This window comes from Apus apus, chromosome 6, assembly GCF_020740795.1.
Source record: "Apus apus isolate bApuApu2 chromosome 6, bApuApu2.pri.cur, whole genome shotgun sequence".
Classification (NCBI taxonomy): domain Eukaryota; kingdom Metazoa; phylum Chordata; class Aves; order Apodiformes; family Apodidae; genus Apus; species Apus apus.
In genome coordinates this window covers 16,700,740-16,721,972 of record NC_067287.1, presented here as the reverse complement: position 1 = coordinate 16,721,972, position 21,233 = coordinate 16,700,740, and the positions used below count along the sequence as shown (strand labels likewise).

The 21,233-nt window shown below is 55.8% G+C and overlaps 1 protein-coding gene across 1 annotated transcript; it reads left to right on the top strand.

The window, feature by feature from the left end:
• Positions 1-10,935: 10,935 nt before the first annotated feature.
• On the top strand, positions 10,936-19,617 carry LOC127386180 (motor neuron and pancreas homeobox protein 1-like). Its single transcript, XM_051622795.1, has 3 exons — positions 10,936-11,371; positions 18,528-18,688; positions 19,300-19,617. Exons 1-3 carry the CDS (start codon positions 10,936-10,938, stop codon positions 19,615-19,617), a joined length of 915 nt encoding a protein of 304 aa, XP_051478755.1.
• Positions 19,618-21,233: the final 1,616 nt, after the last annotated feature.

Genomic DNA, 21,233 nt, shown 5'->3' with positions numbered 1-21,233 from the left:
TTCAGCAGCAGGCTGTCAGTGAGGGCCCTCATCACCGTGGCTAATTTAAGGGCTCTGTGAGGTGGCTGAGCTAATTTAATTAGGTTCTTATTACAGAGAAGGACAAATTGGTCCCTAGGGGGGCCACAGGGTCAGGCCTTCGAGAGGCACTTTATGGAGTGAAATTTCAATCAGGCTGCCATCACAGGCACTGCAGGGGGAGCCAGAGGCAGGGGATGCGAGGGACAGAATGTGCCCTTTGGGGTGCCCCATGGTGCTGTGGGCAGTCCATCTCCAGGCCCAGGATTTTAGGGTAGCAGTGAGTATGGGGGAACATCTCTTTGCCCCATTAGGAAGATTCTGCTGAGTATTGTGAGGATGCTTTGGGGTGAAAGCAGGGAAAGTAGTGGCATCCTGGCTCTAGGTTGGCCCCAGGGCAATAAGAGGAAAGAGGGACACACCTAAATAAGATTCTGGGATCTTTCTTAAGCCCTGTTAAATCCCCCCTAACTCCATAAAGCTGCGTGATGAGGATGGTGAGGACAAAATGATGTCCAGCTGAGATAAAAGATTTACGGGGGATCCTTTCTTCCCTGGATGTCTCCCCTCCTCTCTCGTTACAAAGCCCCAGGAAGCCGGACCTCGTGGGCACCTGAAAAAGCCCCATCTCCCAGGGTGCCAGTCCCTGGCAGGGATTCCCACCAGGATCCCGGCTGGGTGGTGATGGATGAGGATGCTGGTGGGTGGCCGGCAGAAGGGCCGGACTGGAGGGTATCACAATGGATGTCTCTCCATCAATTTGTCCTCATTACCATGTGAATGGTGGGCGGGAGGGAGAGGAAGGACATGTGGCGGCAGGACAAACCCCCCACATGCTCCCATCTGGGGTAGCGTGTGCCCTCCCCCGATCTCCCCAGCCCTGTCTGAGCGTGTTAAACCAGCCCAAACACTCCCCCGGCCCCAAATTCAGAGGAGGAGAGGTACCACCCCCTATTCAGAGCCTTGAAAAGGCTACAGGGTCCAGCGCTGTTAACAAGGGGCTACACTGTCCCCGTCCCCGCCTCTCCCGTCTGTCCCTCGCCATGTGGCCTTCTGCCGTGGCAGCACCAGCCACCGCCGCCCCCGGCCCCGGCTGCCACGCTGGGTGCTGGCGGCCCGGCAAGGAGTGCTGGGGGACGTCGGGGCCGGGGTATTGGAAGCGGAGCACCCCGAAAGCATCTCCCGTTTGTGGGGAGCTGCACCTCTGAGCGGCGCGGGCAGGAGGCGGCAGAGGGAGCCCGAGCCAGCCTCCCGCCCTTGCTTGCATTAGTTTAATTTAGCTTAATGGCTTTTCGCAGCGCTGCAGCTCCGCGGGCCGGACCCTGCTCTCCGCAGTGCTGTTGGGGCGAGGTGGAGGGTCCCAGGGCTCTGTCCCAGGGCCCACTGGAAACCCAGAATGGTGCGTGGTGTTGGCTGTGGAGCCCATCCGGCGCCACAAACCCCTCCATCACTTTCTCTTCTGCTCCCAAGCCCCCTCCTCCTGCTCCTGTCTTTACCGTGGCACCACTGTGGGGACAGCATTGTGAGCCCTCCTTCATTGTAGGGACTACCTTCCCGCCCTCAGAGCTCCTCTGCCTGCTCTTAGCAGCTCCCCCGGGCAGGGGTGGAGGTGCTCGGGCAGGCAGCAGCCTCGGGCCGTCACACCTCAGCCCTCTGTGTCTCTGCGTACACCGACAGACAGACACACACACATCCAAGCCCTGCACATACCTTTATTCCCTGGACAGACACCTGCCCACCACCCTACCGGTCAGGCTTGGACACCCCCCAGCTCTCAGTATCACCACCCGATCCCCCAATTACTCTATTTCCAGCCTAGATACTTTATATCCCAGGCACCATCTGGAGCATGCAGGTGTCCCTGTGTCCCTGATATCTGTCCCCTCTGGGGACAGGCTGGGGGACATATACATGGCCCATGGTGACAGCATGGACACTGTGAGGGCCCCAGGGCATGGGCCCACCAGGGAAGTGCCCACATCTGCAACCATGCCCACCTCATCTCTTCCAGGTGCAGAGAGCACCCTGGACCCACGGAGGCGGCTGAGACCCTTCTGCTGCCTACCAGGGTGAGCCCTGTGAGCCATTCCACTGGAGGGGCACCTTCTAGCTTCCCCTTCCAAAGCACAGGGAGCCCACGCACTAAAGCCCACTGTTCCCTTCTGTATCCCCTGTCCAGTCAGCAGGATCCACCTAGCATCCGCTGCAGGTCCCTGCTGCAGGGCAGGCAGAGCTGGGCGTGATGCTGGTGGTCCCCCCGTACAAGGGAGGGGCAGGCAGAGACAACCAGGGACCATGTGGGGGGTCTGGCAACAGGCAACAGTCATTGCCTCGTACTGTCCCAGTACAAGACTGGGGCTCTCAGAGCCATGGAAGCATCCAGCAGGATACAGCCTCAGGAAAACCCCACAGCCATCCCTCCCTGACCTTCCTCCAGTGGCCCTGGGGTGCCCTAGACCTTAGGATGGGGGGGTGTGGGTGTGTGCCCACGTGCAGAGGACGAGTAAGAATCTAATCAGGGTCCTTTTCCTTAATAAATCATCGGCTTAATCCAACGCCCTCTCTCCTGCTCTAATAACTCCCGGCACTGGGCCCCACAGCCACAACAATGCAGCTAATGGAACGATTTATTTTCATAATGGTGCTGGTGGGGAGAAGGGGTGGCCGGGGTGGGGGCAGCATGCTCCAGGGCAGGAGTTTCTAATTAGTGAATGAAATTTGATGTAAGGCTGGAGGAAGATGGATTCGCTGCCTGACAAGGGGCCTTTCAGCTCATCAAAGCACCCAAATAGGGAGGTAAATTAAATTATTTCCAATTCTTCACTAACCTCCAGGGAGTCACCCTTCCACCAGCAAGAGGTAGGTCCGTTCCTGAAATGAAGAAGTGTTTGAAGGACTTAAGGTTGAGTAGAAGGGACTGGGTGCTGTGAAGGGATGGGGACAACAAGATGAAATGGGATGAGGTGGGGTGGAACAGCAGAGTAGGACAGGCTGCCACTGACTTTGCTGGAAGAATGGGAAGGCAAAAAGCATTGATGAAGGGAACAGTTGCAAATGGTCAATAAATAAATAACTCCAGGAACTACTGACTAATTTGCAGAAAATTTTTCATCCATGCCTGTCACCTAACCAGACCTGGAGCAGGACAGAAAGGCACTGGTACTGGGGTGGAGCAGAACAGTCCAGCAATGAGGAAACAGCATCTCAACCCTCAGGGGTTTGAGAAGGGACAGCACTTGGTTTTGAAAGGGGGCTTGATGCTGAAGCAGGTGAGGGGTCTGGTGCAGGGTCATGCTTCACCAAAGCCCCTTGTTCTCAGGGCTCTGTACAATTTGAGGCCAGTGCCAATGATGTTAATGTTTGTGGCATGAAAGCTGTTCTTGGGAAGTGTACTGTTTTTTTATTAATCCGTGGGTCCTGGAGTCCTGTGATTGAGACTCAGTTTTTACAGACATTATGTACACTCCCTCCTAACACTCTTGCTTGCAGAGAGACCTTGCAGGACCAACCTGTCACTAGCCCAGATGCCCCAAATACCACAGTGCAAAGAAAAATTCTTTCTGCTGTGGCTGAAACCAGCCCCAGGCTCTCCCTGGAGTAGGGACAATTACAAGCTGCCCCAAAAGCACCTGAGACTGCCCCATAGCTCCCCTCCCTGCAGGACCAAGGAAGTCCATTCCAGGACAGCAGGCAGACTCCTGGGGGACTTTCAATATGAAATAATTGTCTGCATTTCCTGAATGATCTCCTGTCACTAGAGATGACACTAACACCACCACACTAAACACCACCGAGCATCCACAGCTGAAGCACAGCCCAGGGAGGGAAATAGGGGATCAGGGAGGCTGTGTCCTATTGCAAGGGGCTGGGGAGACATGGGGGGGAGGCTGGGGCCCTTCAGAGGTGCCAGGACCTGCTGCAGGCTGGGGAGCATAGTCCCCTCCCCACAGGGAGCTAGGTGGAGCTGAGACAGGCGCAGAGCCGACTCCGCTGACCCAACACTCCAGGAATTTAATTTGTTTAATATATTCCCTGGGAAAGAAGAAAATAAATAAGTGGCACCTCGCGTGCCCCCATGTCTCACTCTCACAACAGAGGTGTCAGCTTAACGAGCTGAAGCCCTCAGCCTGATTAACCAGCGGCTGCTCCCACTAATAGGGAGCCACTGAGCAGCATGACTGATGTGCCAAGAGCATTAGCCCCACCAGCCTGGCACTGGACTGTGCGTGGAGGAACTGTGCCCACCCCAGCCCCCTTACTTCTGTCCTCTGTACCCAGGGCCAGGTCACAGGCAAGTCAAAGGCTCCTTCTTGCCCCAAGGTGGATCATCCTGCCCCATCACACTGTGACATAGGCAGTGCCTGGAGAGGTGGAACTCGGGCTGCTTCTGCCATTAGAGGGAAGGACATCCTGGGGGCTTCCAACCAGCTGTGGGACTGTGGCAGCTCCTCAAAATAGGGCCTGAGGGCCAGGGTTATGCAGAGGTTTTGTGCTGAGCTCTAGATCTTGCCCATGCTCTCCCCCATGGCCTGGGGTAGGGACACTGGGGACACTGAAGCATGGGTGACAGCCTGGGGGTAGCCCATGAGTCTTGACAGCTCCTTCAGGGCTTTAATCCACTGAGCCCTTTCTATACTACTAGGAAGAAAAAACAAGTGTGCTGATCCCCCACCTTGTCCCATCTGGCCCTCACTCAAGCACTTCTGCAGTTCTGCTTGCTTGTCCCTCTACCTGTCCCTCTCTTATTGAGGTGTCCCTGGGTCCCACCGCAGAGATGTCATTCTCTTCCTCCATCCCTGCACCACAACATCACCAGCCCCTGCCCCCACCTTGGGAAAGGGTTAATCAGAAGCCAGGGAGACAGAGTAATAAATGGCTGTTATCTCGTTAATGAGCTGACATTAATTAGAGCCCAAGGTCCTGGGAGGAGCAGCTGATTTATTCAGTCACCCTGGGAGCAGGTTAGGAGCTGACTCCATGGAAAGGCCATTAACAGAGAAGAGGTGAGGTTCTGCTGCTGGGGGGATGTCACCCTGCACCCATCCCTGTGCTGGCCCCCAGAGCCCAACCCTGTCTCCCTTCCCTCCAAGAAAGCACTTCTGACCTAGGAACGTGACCCAGTGAAGCAAAACCAAAAGATCCTGGAGGTAACAGGAAAAAAGCAGGGTTGGGGGATCCCCTGGTGTGCCGGGTGGTGGGGGTGCTGGGGGGGGAGGAGAACCTGGCTGAGCCAGGGATGTGCTGGGATCAAGTGTGACACTTCAGAGCTGTCCAGGCTGTTTCTTCTGGGGGCAGACACCCTCCCTTTCCTGCAAGCTGTCCCATGCTACTCTGCCATCCTCCTGATCCAGGATGGGAACTGTTAACATGTTTTTCTGCTCAGCCTTGCCATGTCCCATTGGAGATGGGGCTGCTTATTTGAGGAATTGCTTGGCTAAATAAACAGCTGCTCAGAAATCCCTGCAGGAGGGCTGTCTAGGAGGGACTGAGCCCTGTTTGCTTTGCCTGTTTGCTTTGCCTGTTAACCCCTTCGCTTGGGGCAGATACCAGAGCTTTGGTGTGGAGGGAGGTGTGAAGGTGGGTGAAATGGACAGGGGAAGCTGTGGACCCCACCAAACCTGGACAAGGGCAGGGGGATGAAGGCATGGGGATTTCTGCCTTCCAGGACAGATTCCTGTCAGTCAGACCAAGCAGCTGGTGTGCCAGCATGCAGAAGCCCACAAGAGCCTCTGGCTGGCCTGGAAGTTCCCGGGGTGGGCAAGGGCAAGCAGATCCATGCAGGCACAGAGAGGACGTGGCAGTGAGTGAGCACAGCATGCCTGGAAGCAGGCAAGGAGGTGGCTTCAATGACTTGCCTGGCAGCTCTCTCCTGACATTATCAGAGTGAGGTGAGAACCCTAAAGAGAGATGAGGAGTCCTGCAGACATTTCTGTGGGGCTTTGTGGGTGGCTGCTCTGCTCCCACAACAGTGGTGTGGATGCCTCTGCCAGTGTTTCTGCAGAAGGGACAGACACCAAGCAGCCTGGGACACAGGGGCTGGCTGTGCCAGGTCTGACACAGGCTGGGCTCAGCTCCCATCACCGTGAGGCTGATTAAGACACATTATCTGGTTGGTTAACGGGCCCTGGGCCACACACTGGTGACTTAAACTGTTCATTTAGCCACAAATCACCATGGGGCTGGCAGTTTATTTACCTTCCCCACCAGCCTCCTGTGACTTCCCAGACTCCCAGAGATAGCGAGTGGCTCTGCTGCAAGGGGCATGGGAAGGGCAGCATCCTGCTGCAGGCAGTAGTCAGGACTCCCACAAAACCTAGGACACCCCAAGATGGAGCAAACCAGGTGCTCTTACACCCAGCACTCTAACTAGGGACTCAGCCTGCTCTGGGCTGGAGGGTGCATGGTGGGGATTGAGATTGGGAAGCTTTTACAGCCACTCTCATAGGGAAATGGCTGGGAAACCACCTGTGAGCAGGCTTACAGTCTGTGTCTGCAGCCTCAGTGGTGCTTCTAGGCTACATGTCTCCACAAACTGGCTTGGGACCTCAGAGTGCTGCAAGATAACCTGAGACACCAGGGCCAGAGCTGCAAGATCCACTGCTTCCCCAGAGATGCTTTAAACAAGTTTTTTGAAGTGTAGATCTCTTCCAGAGAAGTAATTTCTAAAAATGGAAAGCAGAGGGCTGTGACCTGGGGTGTAGTTAATGCTTACTAAGAAGGGTGCAGCCATCCTGGGGACAGGGAGCTCTCACAAAGCTTAAAAGCTATAGCCTGGGCAGAAGTCGGGGTGCCTGCCACCTCTCTGAGACATGCTAAGCACACTGGTTCCTGCACCAGTCCCTGCCTCAAAGGTAACTTCTAACTGAAGGCAGGAGGTGACTCAAACCCACCAGAAGGACCTGGTGCTAAGCTGTGCATCTAGGAACAGCTAAAATGACAGGTTAGATGGAAATCGAGACACAGCCCCAGCATTGGTCCTTACTTGTTCTGATGTCTGGGATAAAGATTCAGTTCTGGGAAAATGAAAGTCTGGTCCCAGTCAGCAGTTTTTTATCAGGGCATGCATTTTTTTCAGCATCCTTGGCTTTGATCTTGAGGCAGTTGGGTTTGCTGAGGGATGTTATGTTGCTTCCCAAGATGACACTGAGGAAGTGACAGGGCTGTAAAACTGAACTGTGCTCCCAAATATTACACCCCCGGCTTGTTTCTGTGAGCTCAGGCACTGCTGGTGGCAGCTTGGGGAAGTATGTGAACTGCTCTAGACAGTGTTGTGGGTCTATACAGATACCAAAAACTTGCATGCACCAGAGCTGGTGTCTTTGGTGGCCATGTGGGTGTCTTCTAGTTTTAATCCTGCTGCTTGACCTCACATGGATGGAAGTTGCTGCCTGGTTCAGGGTGCTTCTCCCATCTCTACATCCCTTGCTGGCTCAAGCTCACCCATCCACATCTCCATTTGTCCCCTGCCTGATGTACTTTATGTTGACTGTGCTCTAAAGGTGCCTCCACATATAACCACTTTGTCAACTCCTGTCCACCAAGGGCAGACCAGTGGGAGGTTCATGCTGCCTAGGCAGCAGCAAGGTTCCTCGGCTTTCTCGCCTCTCTGGTCCACCTAACCTAAAGGGCTCAGGAGATCTGTCCTGGGTGTGCCCAAGATCTTCCACAGCAGCAAGGTGGTGTTTGCTGGCCTATTTTACGGAGCTGGTCACCTTGGTAGGGCTCTGGGCAAGAAGAGGAGGCTGTGGAGTAAGAGCACAGGGTGAGCTTTGAGGGGACAAGGATCAATACCGTGTTGGCTGGGAACATCACCCCTAAAACTACACCTCCTCCTGAACTGGGCTGGTTTCCTGGGGCAGCTCCAGTCCATAGTGCTCTCTATCCCCAGGTCATGGGAACGAGCTGTCTTTCTGGCTGAGGTTGGCTACCTGTGGCTGATGTTTGGTGTTGCCTTAGATCCTCTGTGGAGACCCTTCTGTGGAGGAAGGATACTGGGCAGAGGCAGAGGTAAGGGGCCAGGCCACAGTTGTGTTCACTTATTACAGTCCTCAGATCTAGTTAGCAACCAGGTGAGCTGTCATCAAAGGACCTGATAGATGGGGAAGAGAGTTCCCTCCTTCCTGAGGTGGGAAATGAAGCTAATCAGACCTTGGACACCTTAATCCAGCTCTGATCTGATTAATGACCCCAAAGACTGTGAACTCATCAGCACCCTGGCATCTATCACTGCCTGCATCCCGCCCCTCCTGCCGGCCACCACCCTGTGGTGCACAGCTCTTCTGTGCACAGCCCTCCTGTGCACAGCCCCGGGCTCTGGCTCTCTGCCTTGCACAGCATGGGCTGCGTGCTGGCTGCTCCAGCCCTAGACAGGATCCCTTTATCTGGATCTGACTCTCCTGGCAGAGGGAACTCCCTCCATGATCTCCCTAGGTTTTTTGGGGGGATGTTTCCATGCAGGTTTTATGGCTGGTGTCTACAAAGACTTCTTGCTTGCATGACTCAAAGGCTGCAGCTTGGATGCTTGTATTTACATCACCCTGAAATTGGTGAATTGGGCACCAGCCTGGGCTGCTGATCCTTGGAGGAGCTGCTTGTCTTTGGAGATCATCCTTGGGTAGAGCAGGGGACTTCCATGAGGACAGTAAGGCTGCGATGTGGTGCTGTGACCCAGATTCCTGAATGAACCTCACTCAGGCCCTGCTCCCACTGCCCCGGGCTACAGTGGGTACAGCCACAAATGGTCTCAGGGCTTGAAAGGGGCTACTCAGGCTCTCCTGGCCTGCCTGCCTGCCTGTCTGCCACCCCATGGTGGTCACTGTGGTGGTAACTTCTCTGTTGTGCCCTAATGCCAACCTCTGCCCTGCATATCAAGGCATGTTCCCCGAGCAAAGCTAAGAAGCCATTGCAATCCTTGGAGCCAGTCTTGGGGCCTCAGATAAGGAGGCAGTGGCTCTTCCCTTGCCACTGTCACCACTGCAGGCTGTTGACCTGCAGCACAAGAGTTGTCCTACATTGGCTTTGAGTCCTGTTCCCTGGGTACTTGTTGCAGTTTCCCCCTGTGCTTGGGAGCCAGGGTGCTCCATTTTTCTCCAAATATTGTCCTGCCCATGCCTACTGGCTGCTTGACAGGGCTGGCTACTTGCATGGGGGGGACAGGGACATTGGCTACTGTCCCAGGAAAGCAGAGGGGGATGGATTTGGGGCAGAGAGGAGACCTACAGCCTCCGTGATGGTGGAATAGCAGGCAGGCACAGGGGTGCTGAGGGTGGAGAGAGACTGTTCCATCTTAAGTACCCTCTGTCCATGTAGAGTGTGTCACTGGGGTGACATCCACTCCAAATCTCCTTGTGGGAAAATCCAGCTCTGGGCTGTCCATGGGGCAGATTCCTGCCCTCCTTCCTCCCCAGGGAGGCAGCTGGAAAAGGGCTGGTTTATGTCTGTTCCCACAGGAGGATTTGTGACCACCCAATGAAGCTTGTGGGTGCTGGCCTCAGGTGACAGAGGCAGCTGCCTCACTTGCCTCCCAAAGTGCAGGACCCATTGGACACAAACAAGCAGGGGTTTGTCTTGCTGTGTCAGCGTGACACAAAAAGGTGAGACTCAGACTCAGGTGTAGACCCCTGATGCCAGAGACCACAGATCCAAGCTCACTGCCTCTCCCTGAAGGGCAGTGCCAGGGGGTCTGGTGAGCTCTGCTTCTGCTCATCTGCATCTCCCAGACCAACCAGGGCTTTCCTCTCTGCCCTTCCCTGGTGCCACTGTGCAAGCTGTGTCTTGCCTGAGAAAGATAAGACCAGGCAAATGAGTAACAATCTGCCTGTAGGCACCTGCTCTGTTGGCATTTTGGACAGACACAGGTGATGAAGGGTGGTGGCCCCTGTGTGTGTCCAGCTCAGGTCCACTGATCTCCCTACTGCAGACTGGTGCTATGGGAAACAGCACAGCTGGGCACTGTCTCCTGTGCTTGGGGTGTGGAGGAGCCTGCCAGTGAATGGCTGCCTCTGGTGCCTTCCTAGACAGGCACTCTGCCCTCCAGGTCCCTGGGGACCCCTCAGGGACAGTGTAACACTGGAGCCCTGGAGGGCTTTGCTTACATGTGCTGAAGTTCTGTCTGATCTCTCCAGATCTCCAGCTGCTGCAACCACAGACTCGCGATCACAATGATTTCAGCACCTGAAGGGGGCCTCCGGGGGAGCTGGACCTTTTACAGGGGCATGTAGTGATGGGGTGGTTCTATGCTGAAAGAGGGTAGATTTAGATTAGGCATTAGGAAGAAACTCTTCACTGTGAGGGTGGTGAGACGCTGGAACACGTTGCCCAGAGAAGCTGTGGATGCCTCCTCCATGGAAGTGTTCAAGGCCAGGTTGGATGGAGCTGGTCTAATGGAAGGTGCCACTGCCCATGGCAGGGGGATTGGAACTAGACGATCTTTAAGGTCCCTTCCAACCCATTCTATGAGGGGCTCAGTGCGGTGAGCAGCAGGTCCTGCAGGCTGGGGGGACCCCCTGGGTGTGGACCAGGGCTGGGCTGTGTTGCAAGGCTGGGGAAGGGACAGAGTGGTCGGGGTGAGGTCCTCGAGTGTCGCCGCTGCTGAAGTCGAAGGACGAGGAAGCCGGAGGAGCGCGGCGGGGGCCCGCGGGAGGCAGGCCGGACCGGCGGGGCGGGTGTCCGGCGCGGAGCCAATCGGGAGCTGGGGCAGGTGGAGCGGGGGTTAAAACCCCCCCCGGTGCCGGCGGGAGAGTGAGTGCCCGGGAGGAGGAGCGGAGAGGAGGGCTGCCCCGGAGGGCAGCCCCGCGGAGAGCGGCCCCGCGGGTGGATGCCCGCCGGCGCTGGCCCGGGGCTGCCGGGCTGTGCCGTGCCCTGGCGAGGGGAGCGGCGGGGTGCCGGGGGCCCGGCTGCTCCGTACGGGGCCAGGCCATGCACAAACCCATGGAGAAGTCCCAAAACTTCCGCATCGAGGCGCTCCTGGCTGAAGAGCCGTCGAGGAGCGCTTCCCCACCGGGGCTGAGCCCCCGGAGCCCCGCCGTGAGCCCCGGCCCCGCCGGGCGCTCCGAAACCCCATCGCCGCGGGCACCCCAGGCAGCCGCGCCCCTCGCCCCGGCCGGCTTCGTCCCCAAGCCCGGTTTGCTGAACCTCCCAGGCCCCGGGCTCGGCGCCCTGCCCGCCCTCTACCCGCCCGCCGTCTACCCTCTCCCGGCCCTGGGGGGCCAGCACCCCGCTTTCGCCTACACCGGCATCCCCCACCTGCCGCCGCCCGGCACGGAGCACCTGAAGGCGGGCGGGGTCGGCTCCTTCCCGCTAGAGCACTGGATCCGAGCCGGGATGCTGGTGCCGAGGCTCTCCGACTTCCACGGTGAGTGGAACCGACCCTCCCGCCGGGCGGGACGCGGTTCTCGCCCCTTCCAACTCCTGGGGGTCCCCGCAGGGACTGGAGGCTGAGGCTCTCCACAGGCCCTTCGCGGCTCCCCTGTGGTTGGGATCAGAAGTCCGGCGGGGGTGACGAGACACCGGGGCTGACCTCAGTGTGGGTTCTTTCTGTGCCCAGACCCGGTCCCCAGCCAGGGCAGGTTTGCGGGTCCCATTTCCCGGGGGGGGGGGGGTGGTCGGGTAGAAGACCCGTGCTCTGGAGACCTCCAAGGGCTGCGGAATCCCTGAAACCTGATTCGAAGGGCAAAATCTCGCTTTACCTCGGGCCGGTGCTGCGGGACGACCCCAAGGGACACGTCCCGCCCCAGTGCCGGCAGAGCAGAGCCGCTCCCGGGCCGGGCCAGCTCGGCCAGGCCCAGCTGCCAGCCCCGCACGGCCCCACCGGGCTCGTTGGGCTCCGCCGCCGTGGGAAGGAAACGAAAATAAAGAAGCAGCAGCTGCAATCGACACCGGGAAACGAATAAAACCCCCCCGATGCGGTTGAGAACGAACCCGCCCGGGTTTCTCCAGCAGGACCCCCCCGTCGGGCTGGAGCACGGAGGGATGCGCGGTCCGATACAGTTCCCGGGCAGAGGAAGGAATGGAGCTCCGAGTCGTGGGAGCGATCGGTGATCCCGTTGCCGGCAGGGGCTGCAGGAACCGTGCTCCAGCCCAGCCCCGGTCCTTCCCGGCGTGCAAGGACCGTGCCGGCTCCGTGCACAGCCCCTTGCACGGTGGCCACGGCCAGGGCTGTGGGCAGGCACCGGGTCTCGCGCTGCAGTGTTGGGCCATTGGTGGGGAGGGTCCTGCAGGGCACGGGGGTACAAAGACCAACTTCAGGCTCTTGTCACACCGGGGACTGTCATCGTCACCCCTGGCAGTGTGATCCGGACCCTGCCCTGTGCTTGGGGTGAGCAGAGGTCTGGTCTCTGCAAAGACTAAGACAAGAGTGGCTTGTTAATAAGCCCCTGGCAGAGTATCTAGATTTATTAGCTGAGTTAAGGGTTTTAATATCCTGGGACCACATTTACAAAAAAATTTAATTATATATATATATATATAAATCTGGATAAATCATTATACTGTTAAACTGGTTGAATTAATAGTAGTGCAGAAATGGAGAATTAATGTGAAACATCCCATTCATTGCTTCTTCCTCAAATTGCACCTGGGGAAGGGCTGTTCCCTTCCCTGGGCTGTCTCCCTTTCCATGGACTGTAGTCCAGGTCCAGCTGTGAAACGGTGACAGCACCTAAGGGTGTAGAATAAGCATCTGGTGCTATAGGCTGTGCGCACTCTTCAAGGCTGTTATTAAAAGTAGATGAGGGGAAAAAAAAATCTGTTGGGTTGTCAAATGCCTTCCTGCTCCTCTGCAGAGGCCATGTTGTCCTTGCAAGGTCTGGATCTGTTGGTGTATCTCAGCATCCAGATAGCTTCATGCAGGATTGTGTTGCACCAGAGTGGGATTACACCACTGCACCTGTTCCTGTGACCCTGAGCACAGCTTCTGGCTGGGATAATGTAGAGGTATTTGTGCATCAAATTTGCATGTGTGCATCAGCCCCATCCCTCTCAAGTGCAGGATCTGTTCCAGAGCTGGTTGCTGTGCTGAAAAACTGTGCTGAAAGGAGACAGATCCCAAATCATGGGCATGAGAACAGCCTCTGGAGAGACTTCTTGGGCTGTGCTAGGATGCACAGGAACAGTATGTCAACAAATCTTGTGGGAAGCACTAGGCTGGATTCCTGGGATAGCTTAGGGCAGAGAAAAGCAGTCTCTACCCGAAGATCTGCTGGATCGGGCCCAAAGCAGGTTAGAGGCAAAGGAGTAACAAGGATGCAGCAAAAGCTGCCAAAACTGTAGATTTTTAAATAAGTGACCACTGCCCGTGTCCATATCCTCAATTACAGGTATTTGCTCCCAGTTCTGGGGAGCCCTTTGTAGTGGGATTTGTCTCTCCTCAGGTTCTCTGGTTTAGTACTTCAGAAATTTCCCTGCTGTGAAACTTTACTTGCTTCAGTTTTCTCCCACGATTTGTCACATCAAATCACTCTCCACTGTCTTTGCTTGCCTGTCCTGTACATGAGGAGGGTCTATAGGTTCCTTTCAGTCTTCTCCTTCCCTCACTACGCAGCCTGGCTGCTTCCATCTCCAAGCTCTGTTTCCATCCTGACTGCTTCCACAGTTTTTCTCCAAATCCTTCCAAATGTCCTTTCTTCTCAAAAACACAGAGACCAAGATGGATGCAGAGCCTGATCCTCCTTGCAGCAGAACTCTGAGACATGTGTTTGTAGCTGTTCTACCTGCTGTACCTCTCCATGGACATCATTTCTGACTTAGGAAATTTATGCTTGACTTGGAGTCTATTCTCTCCACACTTGCTCTCTTGGGATCCTACTCCCCTGGTTCTTGTTTCATTTTATTGTCACTGCTGTGTGGATTCTGTCATCAAACCGTGTTAATCTTCATATCCTTGTTTCAGTCTGTTGGGAATATTTGGGTTCTCAAGTATGTCCTGAGCTTTTCCTGTTGTGGGCTCACTGCAAGCTCCAAAAGCAGGTCCCTTAGCAGCATGCCTTGTCCCTGTAGTCACCAGGACTGGCTTCATCTGTATGTTGTGGCTGTGTCTGGGCTCAGTGGTGTGGGTATGCAGGGTTGGGAAGGGGCACCTGCCTAGTACATATCGCCTGCCCAGTCCTTCCCCATTTCTCTGAGAAGGCTGGTGGGCTGGGCAGGAGACTCAAGCTCCTGGGTTGCCTGTGGTTCCTGGGTGCCCTGTCCCAGCACCCAACCTAGACAGACAGACGTGCCTGGCTGAGGTTTCCAGAGTGACTGAGCACAAATGTCCATGCTGATGATCGTGTTTAGCTCTCTGGGTAGCAATGGGCAGATATTTAGGATCTGAAGACATGTTCCCTCCTGGGACATGTTCTGAGGCATTCCAGAGGGATGTGACTCTTTTGATTTATTTATGAAATATTCCAGGCTAAATCATTAATTCCTTCTTTAGCTGCATTTGTAGAGGTGTTTTGCAGGCATGGTCTAGTTTGGTCTACTGGGGACAGTCAGAGTGATGGAAAGAGCAGGAGAGCCCATGAACTAAAGCCACAAGTTTTACAGGGGTGCATTGCACAGGCTCACCATGCTCTCACCTGTGTATGAGGGAGGTAGGATGCTGGGGGGATAGTCTGAGGCTGTGGGCACCCTTAGGAACCTGGGCTGGACTTGGGTGCTGCAGTTGCTCAGAGAAGTGCTCCTGCTGTGGTGCAAGCAGAGGCTGTGCCTTCCTCCCTGTCCACCTCTGTGGAGCTGCAGCCAGCACCTGTCTGCTGCAATGCAGAGTGAGAGGGCTGGGCAGGAAGGCCTGAGTGCAGGAACAGGCAGGGATGCTGCCCACCTGGGTTCTGCTGTTCCCACCCTCCGACCCTGATATAGGGTTTTGAGCACCTTCTGAGCTGCAGAGGGGGAGTGTTGGCACTGGGGTGCTGTGCCTATCGATATTCCTGGGACCTGAGATGTATTTGCCCTGGCTAGCAGCGTGGAAACGCAGCATGGAAATGCAGCACGGTGGTGGGAGCCAAGTGCAGAAACCTGCCACAGAGGAGTTGTAGGAGCAGAGAACAGTGACACATGGCTGCAGGCTCTCAGGAAGAGCAAAGGATTCCCGGCTGCCAGCAGGCCAGGAGAAGCTTCTGATGATGGCCCCTATGGCAGTGAGACCATCTCCCCCCCTCCCAGCCCTGACATCTGGAGAAACACCTCCAAAACAGAAGAGTGCTAATTTCCTCTCCTTTATCTACTAGCCCACAAAGTTAAGTGAGCTGTAGCTAAACAAACCAAATTAAAACCAAGTGAGTTAATATCAACCTAGGATTACCCTTGTTATCATGTAGACGGAACTGTATCAAATAAACCAACAATTCTTTATAAGCTTTATTCAGGAGGCAGCTGCCTTGTAGAGCTCCTGCCCTCAGACTCAGAGGCCATTCCTGCCTCCAAGCCAAGCAATTTATTTACTGATATTGCAGCCAGACATGGGGCACTCACCAAGGGATCTGAGCCCTGCTAGGCTGAAGGGTTATTGAGACAAACTCTGATTATGGATGTGGCACTGGAGGAGATGGCTGGGCAGACAGGAAATCCTTTGGCAAGCAAAGGTGTTATACTGAGGCAGAGCTGGATGGGGGGAGAGCCTCCCCTGAAAAGTTAAGTGTCCCTGTGAGATGTTGTTTTTATGGGGATGGGTTCATAGCTCAACTGACAAGCACTGGGGGAGTCAAGCCCAGGATGGATGCTCCCTGTGTATCCCTTGGGAAGATGTTGTCCATGTCCACGTGACAGCCTGCCACAGGACAGGACACAACCACACTGACAGGACAGGCTGAAGCTACTAGCAGCCACAAAAAATCATTTCCTCTTTGCATGAGAAACTGGAACTTACCTCATACTCTCAGACTCTGCGTCCTCCTCGTCCTTTTGCTTATTCCCCAGCGACAAATTGCAGACCCTGTTCCCTCTCTACTCTTCCCAAGCAGAGGAACCAGGGCCCTTCAGGAAAGCTGACAGAGGGTCTGAGGCCAGAGACACTGGTGGCTCATATCCACCCTGAGCTGCCATTATGGGTGGCTGCAGTTCAGGTAGACCTTAGGACTGAGTAGGTTTGGTCTTGTTCCATCCCATCCACAGGCAAAATCCTGAACAAGTCACGGTGGGGAGCAGCAGTGATGGGTGACAGTAGCTGCTGAAGGGTGTATTGTCAGAGGAGATCACAGTTTGGTGGCCAGCCTTACCTGCGTTGGCTGGGCTTTGTTCTGATGCTTGAACTGTATGGCAACACAACAGAGGTGTTTGAGGGTGAGATTTTTTGTAAGCACTGGGGCAGGAGACAGGGTGGATTTCCAGTGAAGTCAGGGTCTGTACAAGGTTTGTAATAGATACCACTGCACTGAGCCTGAATTGGAGACACTGAAATGGAGAAACTGGGGCTGGCAGAAGGACCATGCTCCAGCAGATGGTTATCCCAGTTATTTGGGTTATATCCCCTTTGGATTTATTTGGCTTTTAGGCAAACTTTCTGATCTTTCTCTGCTAGAATAAGCAGTCCTCAGCATCTTACCTGAGGGGTGCTTTGGGGGGTGTTGTTAAAGCAAGCTCTCTTCCAGTCTCTCTGAAGCTGGACATACTGAACTCCCCTTCCTTTTGGGGTTGAGATTCACTTCTGTGCCTCCTCTCTTCCCACATCTGTTTTTAGTCTAGCTACATCTGGCCTTGCAGGAGGAGGCACAGAGAAGCATTTCGGGGTGGTCTGAAGGACTTTTGTGCTCCCCAGAGCCAGGATGCAGAGCTGAGCCCTGGGCTCTCCCCTGGGGTGAGGAATTCAGGCTGGGAATATGATATTTCTTTATCCCTGGCAAAACAGCCTGCAGCTCCAGAAAGCACAGAAGTCCTGGATTACTGGATGCTGGGGTGCGGGCACAACCTCCTCCCTTCTCTTTCTCCAGTGCATCTGCTACAGACCATGGCCAGAAAGAGGACCTGCTCAGAGGGACTATTCCAGAACAGCCAGCCTGCACAGTGCAGCCCCTGTGTCAGGGAGGGACTGAGGCACTGGGCCCCCCTGTGCACCCTCCTGTCTCTGGCAGCAAAGGGGGTTTACTGGCTGCTGGAGCCTTTGAGCTGCCAGACACTGCCTGGGGTTGCTCTGTGCTCCCCACTGGCGTTGACTGAATGGATTTCCTCTCCTTTTCTTTCTGATGCATCTCTCACCTTCTCCCCCCACCCTCCAAGGAGCTGCAAGGGGACTTAGCTTGGGCTGTCCCATCCTTGAAGATGCTGGTCATTGTGGCAGCTCCTTTCCTTAGCAGAAGGGAACCTTCTTGGGTCTGTTTAGTCCCATGTCTCTGCTGAGGATTTGCACAGGCAGAGCACCCACAGCCAGCCAGGATCCAGACCACACTGAGCTCTGCAGAGCTGGGCCATCTTTCATCTGACATTTGTATTTGTCCTGAGCTTCTTATTTGGTTTTAGCCCTAATATGTTTTCTGTGCAAAATAATGAACGGTGTGCATGTCAGAGCCACTGTCAGTGTGTGCCTCTATTCCATCCCTAGTTTAACTGGCCAGAGGCTGAAAGCTGGGTCCCACAGGCTATCTTTCCTGACACTGAGGGGCTGCAGGTGAAGGAAGGGTCATGTCCATTCCTGCTCCCACCAGGAGTTTACAGAGCCCCACCCAACCTGTTCAACACATTCCCACCCAGCATCCAAGTACTTGGGATCAAACCCGGACCATGATCGGTTAGTGCCCCATTCATAAATTCCTGCCTCATGCGTCACTGCTGTGTTTGTGAAGGACTTGGTGGACACCTTGGGAGATGGGCAGGTCGGGATCAAAGCTGGAATCTGAGGGAGATAGCACGGATAGTGCCCTTGCCTTGTGAAGCAGGTGAGCTGGAGTAACTCCTCACCAAGCAGGGTATGTCTCTGGAGCCGTGATGCTCTGTCTCAACTGCTAAGACACAGCAGCGGGGACGTGTCAAGGACCTTTCCCGCTAATGCCCCCCCCCGCCTCAGTACCGCTCAGGCACTTTACTCCCAGCTGCAAACCTCTGGGTTTCATTGCCACGGCGCTGCTGGGAGAAGCAGTAAAAGCTGAACCCTGGGGGGACAATAAAGCCAGCGGAGAGGAGATAAGCAGGGATCAAACACAGCGCGGCAGCCACCCCACGCTGGACTCTCAAAGGTCCCTTTGTTCCTGCTGCCTCCTGATTCAGCACCGCGCTGCCTTCAAGGGCTGCGGGCGAGATAGCGGGGCTCCCGGGCAGCCCCGCGCCGCAGCCCCTGGCAGTTGGGCAGCCACCTGCGCGGCCTGGCAATAAAAACAGGAGGTTTAATTTCAGTCACAGGACTGATCCCAGTTGCACACCGAGGCCTGATAACGTATCTCGCTGGTTCCTATCAGCCAGGCAATAAAGCCATTATTGGGGCGGGAGATGATATAAGAGACGTTCACCTTCCTTCTCATCCCAGGCTTGCAGAGGGGATGTCCCCTGCAACCCCCAGCCCCACTATCCCCTGACCTGCCCCCCGGCTCTCTGCCCCACAGCTGCCCCCCAGTCCGGCTTGATGGGGAAGTGCCGCCGGCCTCGCACAGCCTTTACCAGCCAGCAGCTCCTGGAGCTGGAGAACCAGTTCAAGCTCAACAAATACCTGTCCAGACCCAAGCGCTTTGAGGTGGCCACGTCACTGATGCTCACAGAGACACAGGTACCTTCATCTGGGGCGAATGGAGGATGGCACCAGCTGGCTGCCAGGGAGGTGGGGGGCTGCGCTCTGGGGTGGGAAGTCAAGGTCATGGGCAATGCTGATGCCCCTTGTTTGGCTGTCATCTGTCCCACACCCCACTGCCCTCATCAGCACCCCTTCTCAGGGTATCTTCTGCAGAAATCTGCCTGATGGGCTCCAGACTCTCCTCTTGTGAAGGGCCCCCCAGAAATACTGCTTGTCTTTTTAACCCATCACCCCCAACATAGATTTCAGAGCCTTCCCATCCTGCCCTGCACAGTGGGAGGGGGCTTTTTGTGGGGCTGAAACTCTTATTTTCATGTCCCCATTCATGTCCTTGAGGATCCTACAGGATTGCTGGTCCCTTCTGTCCTTGGCTCCCCACCACAAAGACTGGGCAGGGGGAAGAGAGCAGCCCCCCGGGTACTCCTCACCCCAAGACATCTTCAGCTTCCTTGTAGACCTGCAGCACCATGGAATGCCCCCAATAAAAAGGCTTTGGGTGGACCCTCCATGCAGGGAAGGCGAGGGGGTAAGTGGGGACAGGATGTGGCAGCGGAACACACTCTCCCCTGGGGGGTCTCCCTTGGCAGGTGAAGATCTGGTTCCAGAACCGCCGCATGAAGTGGAAGCGGAGCCGCAAAGCCAAGGAGCAGGGGGCTCAGGCAGAGGCTGAGAAGCAACGAGGGCTCAGCAAAGCCTGTGAGAAGCTTCTGCCCAGTGAGCCCCAGGGACAAGCTGCTGAGAGCCCTGAGTTCATGGGGCGCAGCCCCAGCTCAGGCTTCCTGCACTGCAGCACTGCTGAGCTGGGCTATGGCCCAGACTCCTCCTGCTCAGGTGGTGAGGAGGAAGAAGAAGAGGAGGAGGATGAGATGGGTGCCACGGAGAGGAAGATCGGCTCTGTGTTGTGAAAGATGGATGGAATCAGCCTGGGAGAGGAGCCAGCCTGCCATGTTGGGGGTCTCTTTGCTGACAGACACAGACTGTGCCCGGGTGGAGTGGTGGGGGCTGCAGGGCACCTGCCCACCTTTAACTTATGTGTGTTTGGATCCTATTTAACTTGTAATTATTCCCCTGTGTGTACTGGGGGAGTCCCCACATCCCTCCCCTATAAAGCTGTTATCTGGATGCCTGTGCTCTTCCTTAGGGGATGGGAGGCTGTGCCCCTCGCCTGCCACTGCACTGCCCTGCCGGGGTCCCTGGGGAGCAGAGGGAGGGCAGGAAACTTGCACAGCTGGCAGTCTGTAAGCACAGCCAGAAGGGAGAGACCCTGGACCTTCCTTAAACTGTGCCCTGTCCCTTCCCTACAGATATGATGATGCCTGAAGCAGCACAGCCCTGCATGACGCCAGCTGCCCTTTCCCTTGGCAGCACGAAGGGCTGGGGAGAAGGATGCCCAGGATGCCTGCCTGCCTGCCCTGCCACCACCCTGCATCCCTGGGGGGGTCTGTGCTTTTATAAGCAAAATTAAGCTGCCCTGTAATGCAGAGCAGATTAATCAGCTAATGCAGTGGTGCTGTTTTCCCTGTTGCAATCAGCAGGGTTCCGTTGGTGTGGCATTACCCTGAAGTGAGGTGGGGATGGAGCCCTCCTGGGTTTAGGGTGATGCTAAGGCTGTTTTTGAAGGCTCATTGCTGTGGTGAGCCTTGCTTTTCCCGTGGCAATATTTAACCCCCAATCAGCCACTTTCTCTGCTCATTCCATTATAGTTTTGGGATCCTGATAGCTCTGGTTCAGTTCACATTAAGCTCTGGTAGCAGAAGGACACCTTACGTCCTCTGCCACCTCCCTAGAAGCACTTTAAGCTCTGACCTCCCTAAGTGAGAAGGGTGTCTTTGTCCTCAGGATGCTGGAGAGTCCTGGCAGACCCTGTAGACCTCCCATGCCTCTCCTGGGGATACTGAGTTGGCTGTGCAGGCAGAGGGACCAGCCTGGCAATGCCCAGCAGCCTGTGGTGTCTCCTTCTTGCCTCACATCCTGCTGCCTCCTCCTGTCTTCTCCTTGTTCCTTCCTGGAGGTGGCAGGGAGGGCTGCCTGCCCCCAGGTCCTGCTGTGTGGGTGGGAGCTGCCAAGAGACAAAAGCTCCCAGGGAGCCCCAGGACACGTCTGGCAGCTGGTCAGTGGGGATGGGACAGGTAAGAGTTGGTGTGGGGCTGTCACACCTTCCAGAACTGGATAATGCCTGGCAGTGGTGGGGGCTGCCATGGGGCAGCACCTGGGGCAGAGGGATAGATATGATGCTCCTGGAACAGAAGGATGTACAGGGGAAGCAGGTGATGGAAGAAAGGAGAATGGGAATGGATGGATGGATGGATGGACAGACAATGGTCCTGTGTGGGGTGATAGTGACCTGCAGTGGCTGCTGGCAACTCAGCAGCTTCCCCTGTTGTGAGGCATCAGGGGAAGCTGTTGCCCACGTCCTCTTTTCCCAGGCAAATCAGCCTAGGGCCCACTGCTCATGCAGGAGGTGTCCAGAGCCCTGAAGCTGCCCATGGGGGAGCTCTGGTCCTGGGCAGGGTGCAGCCCT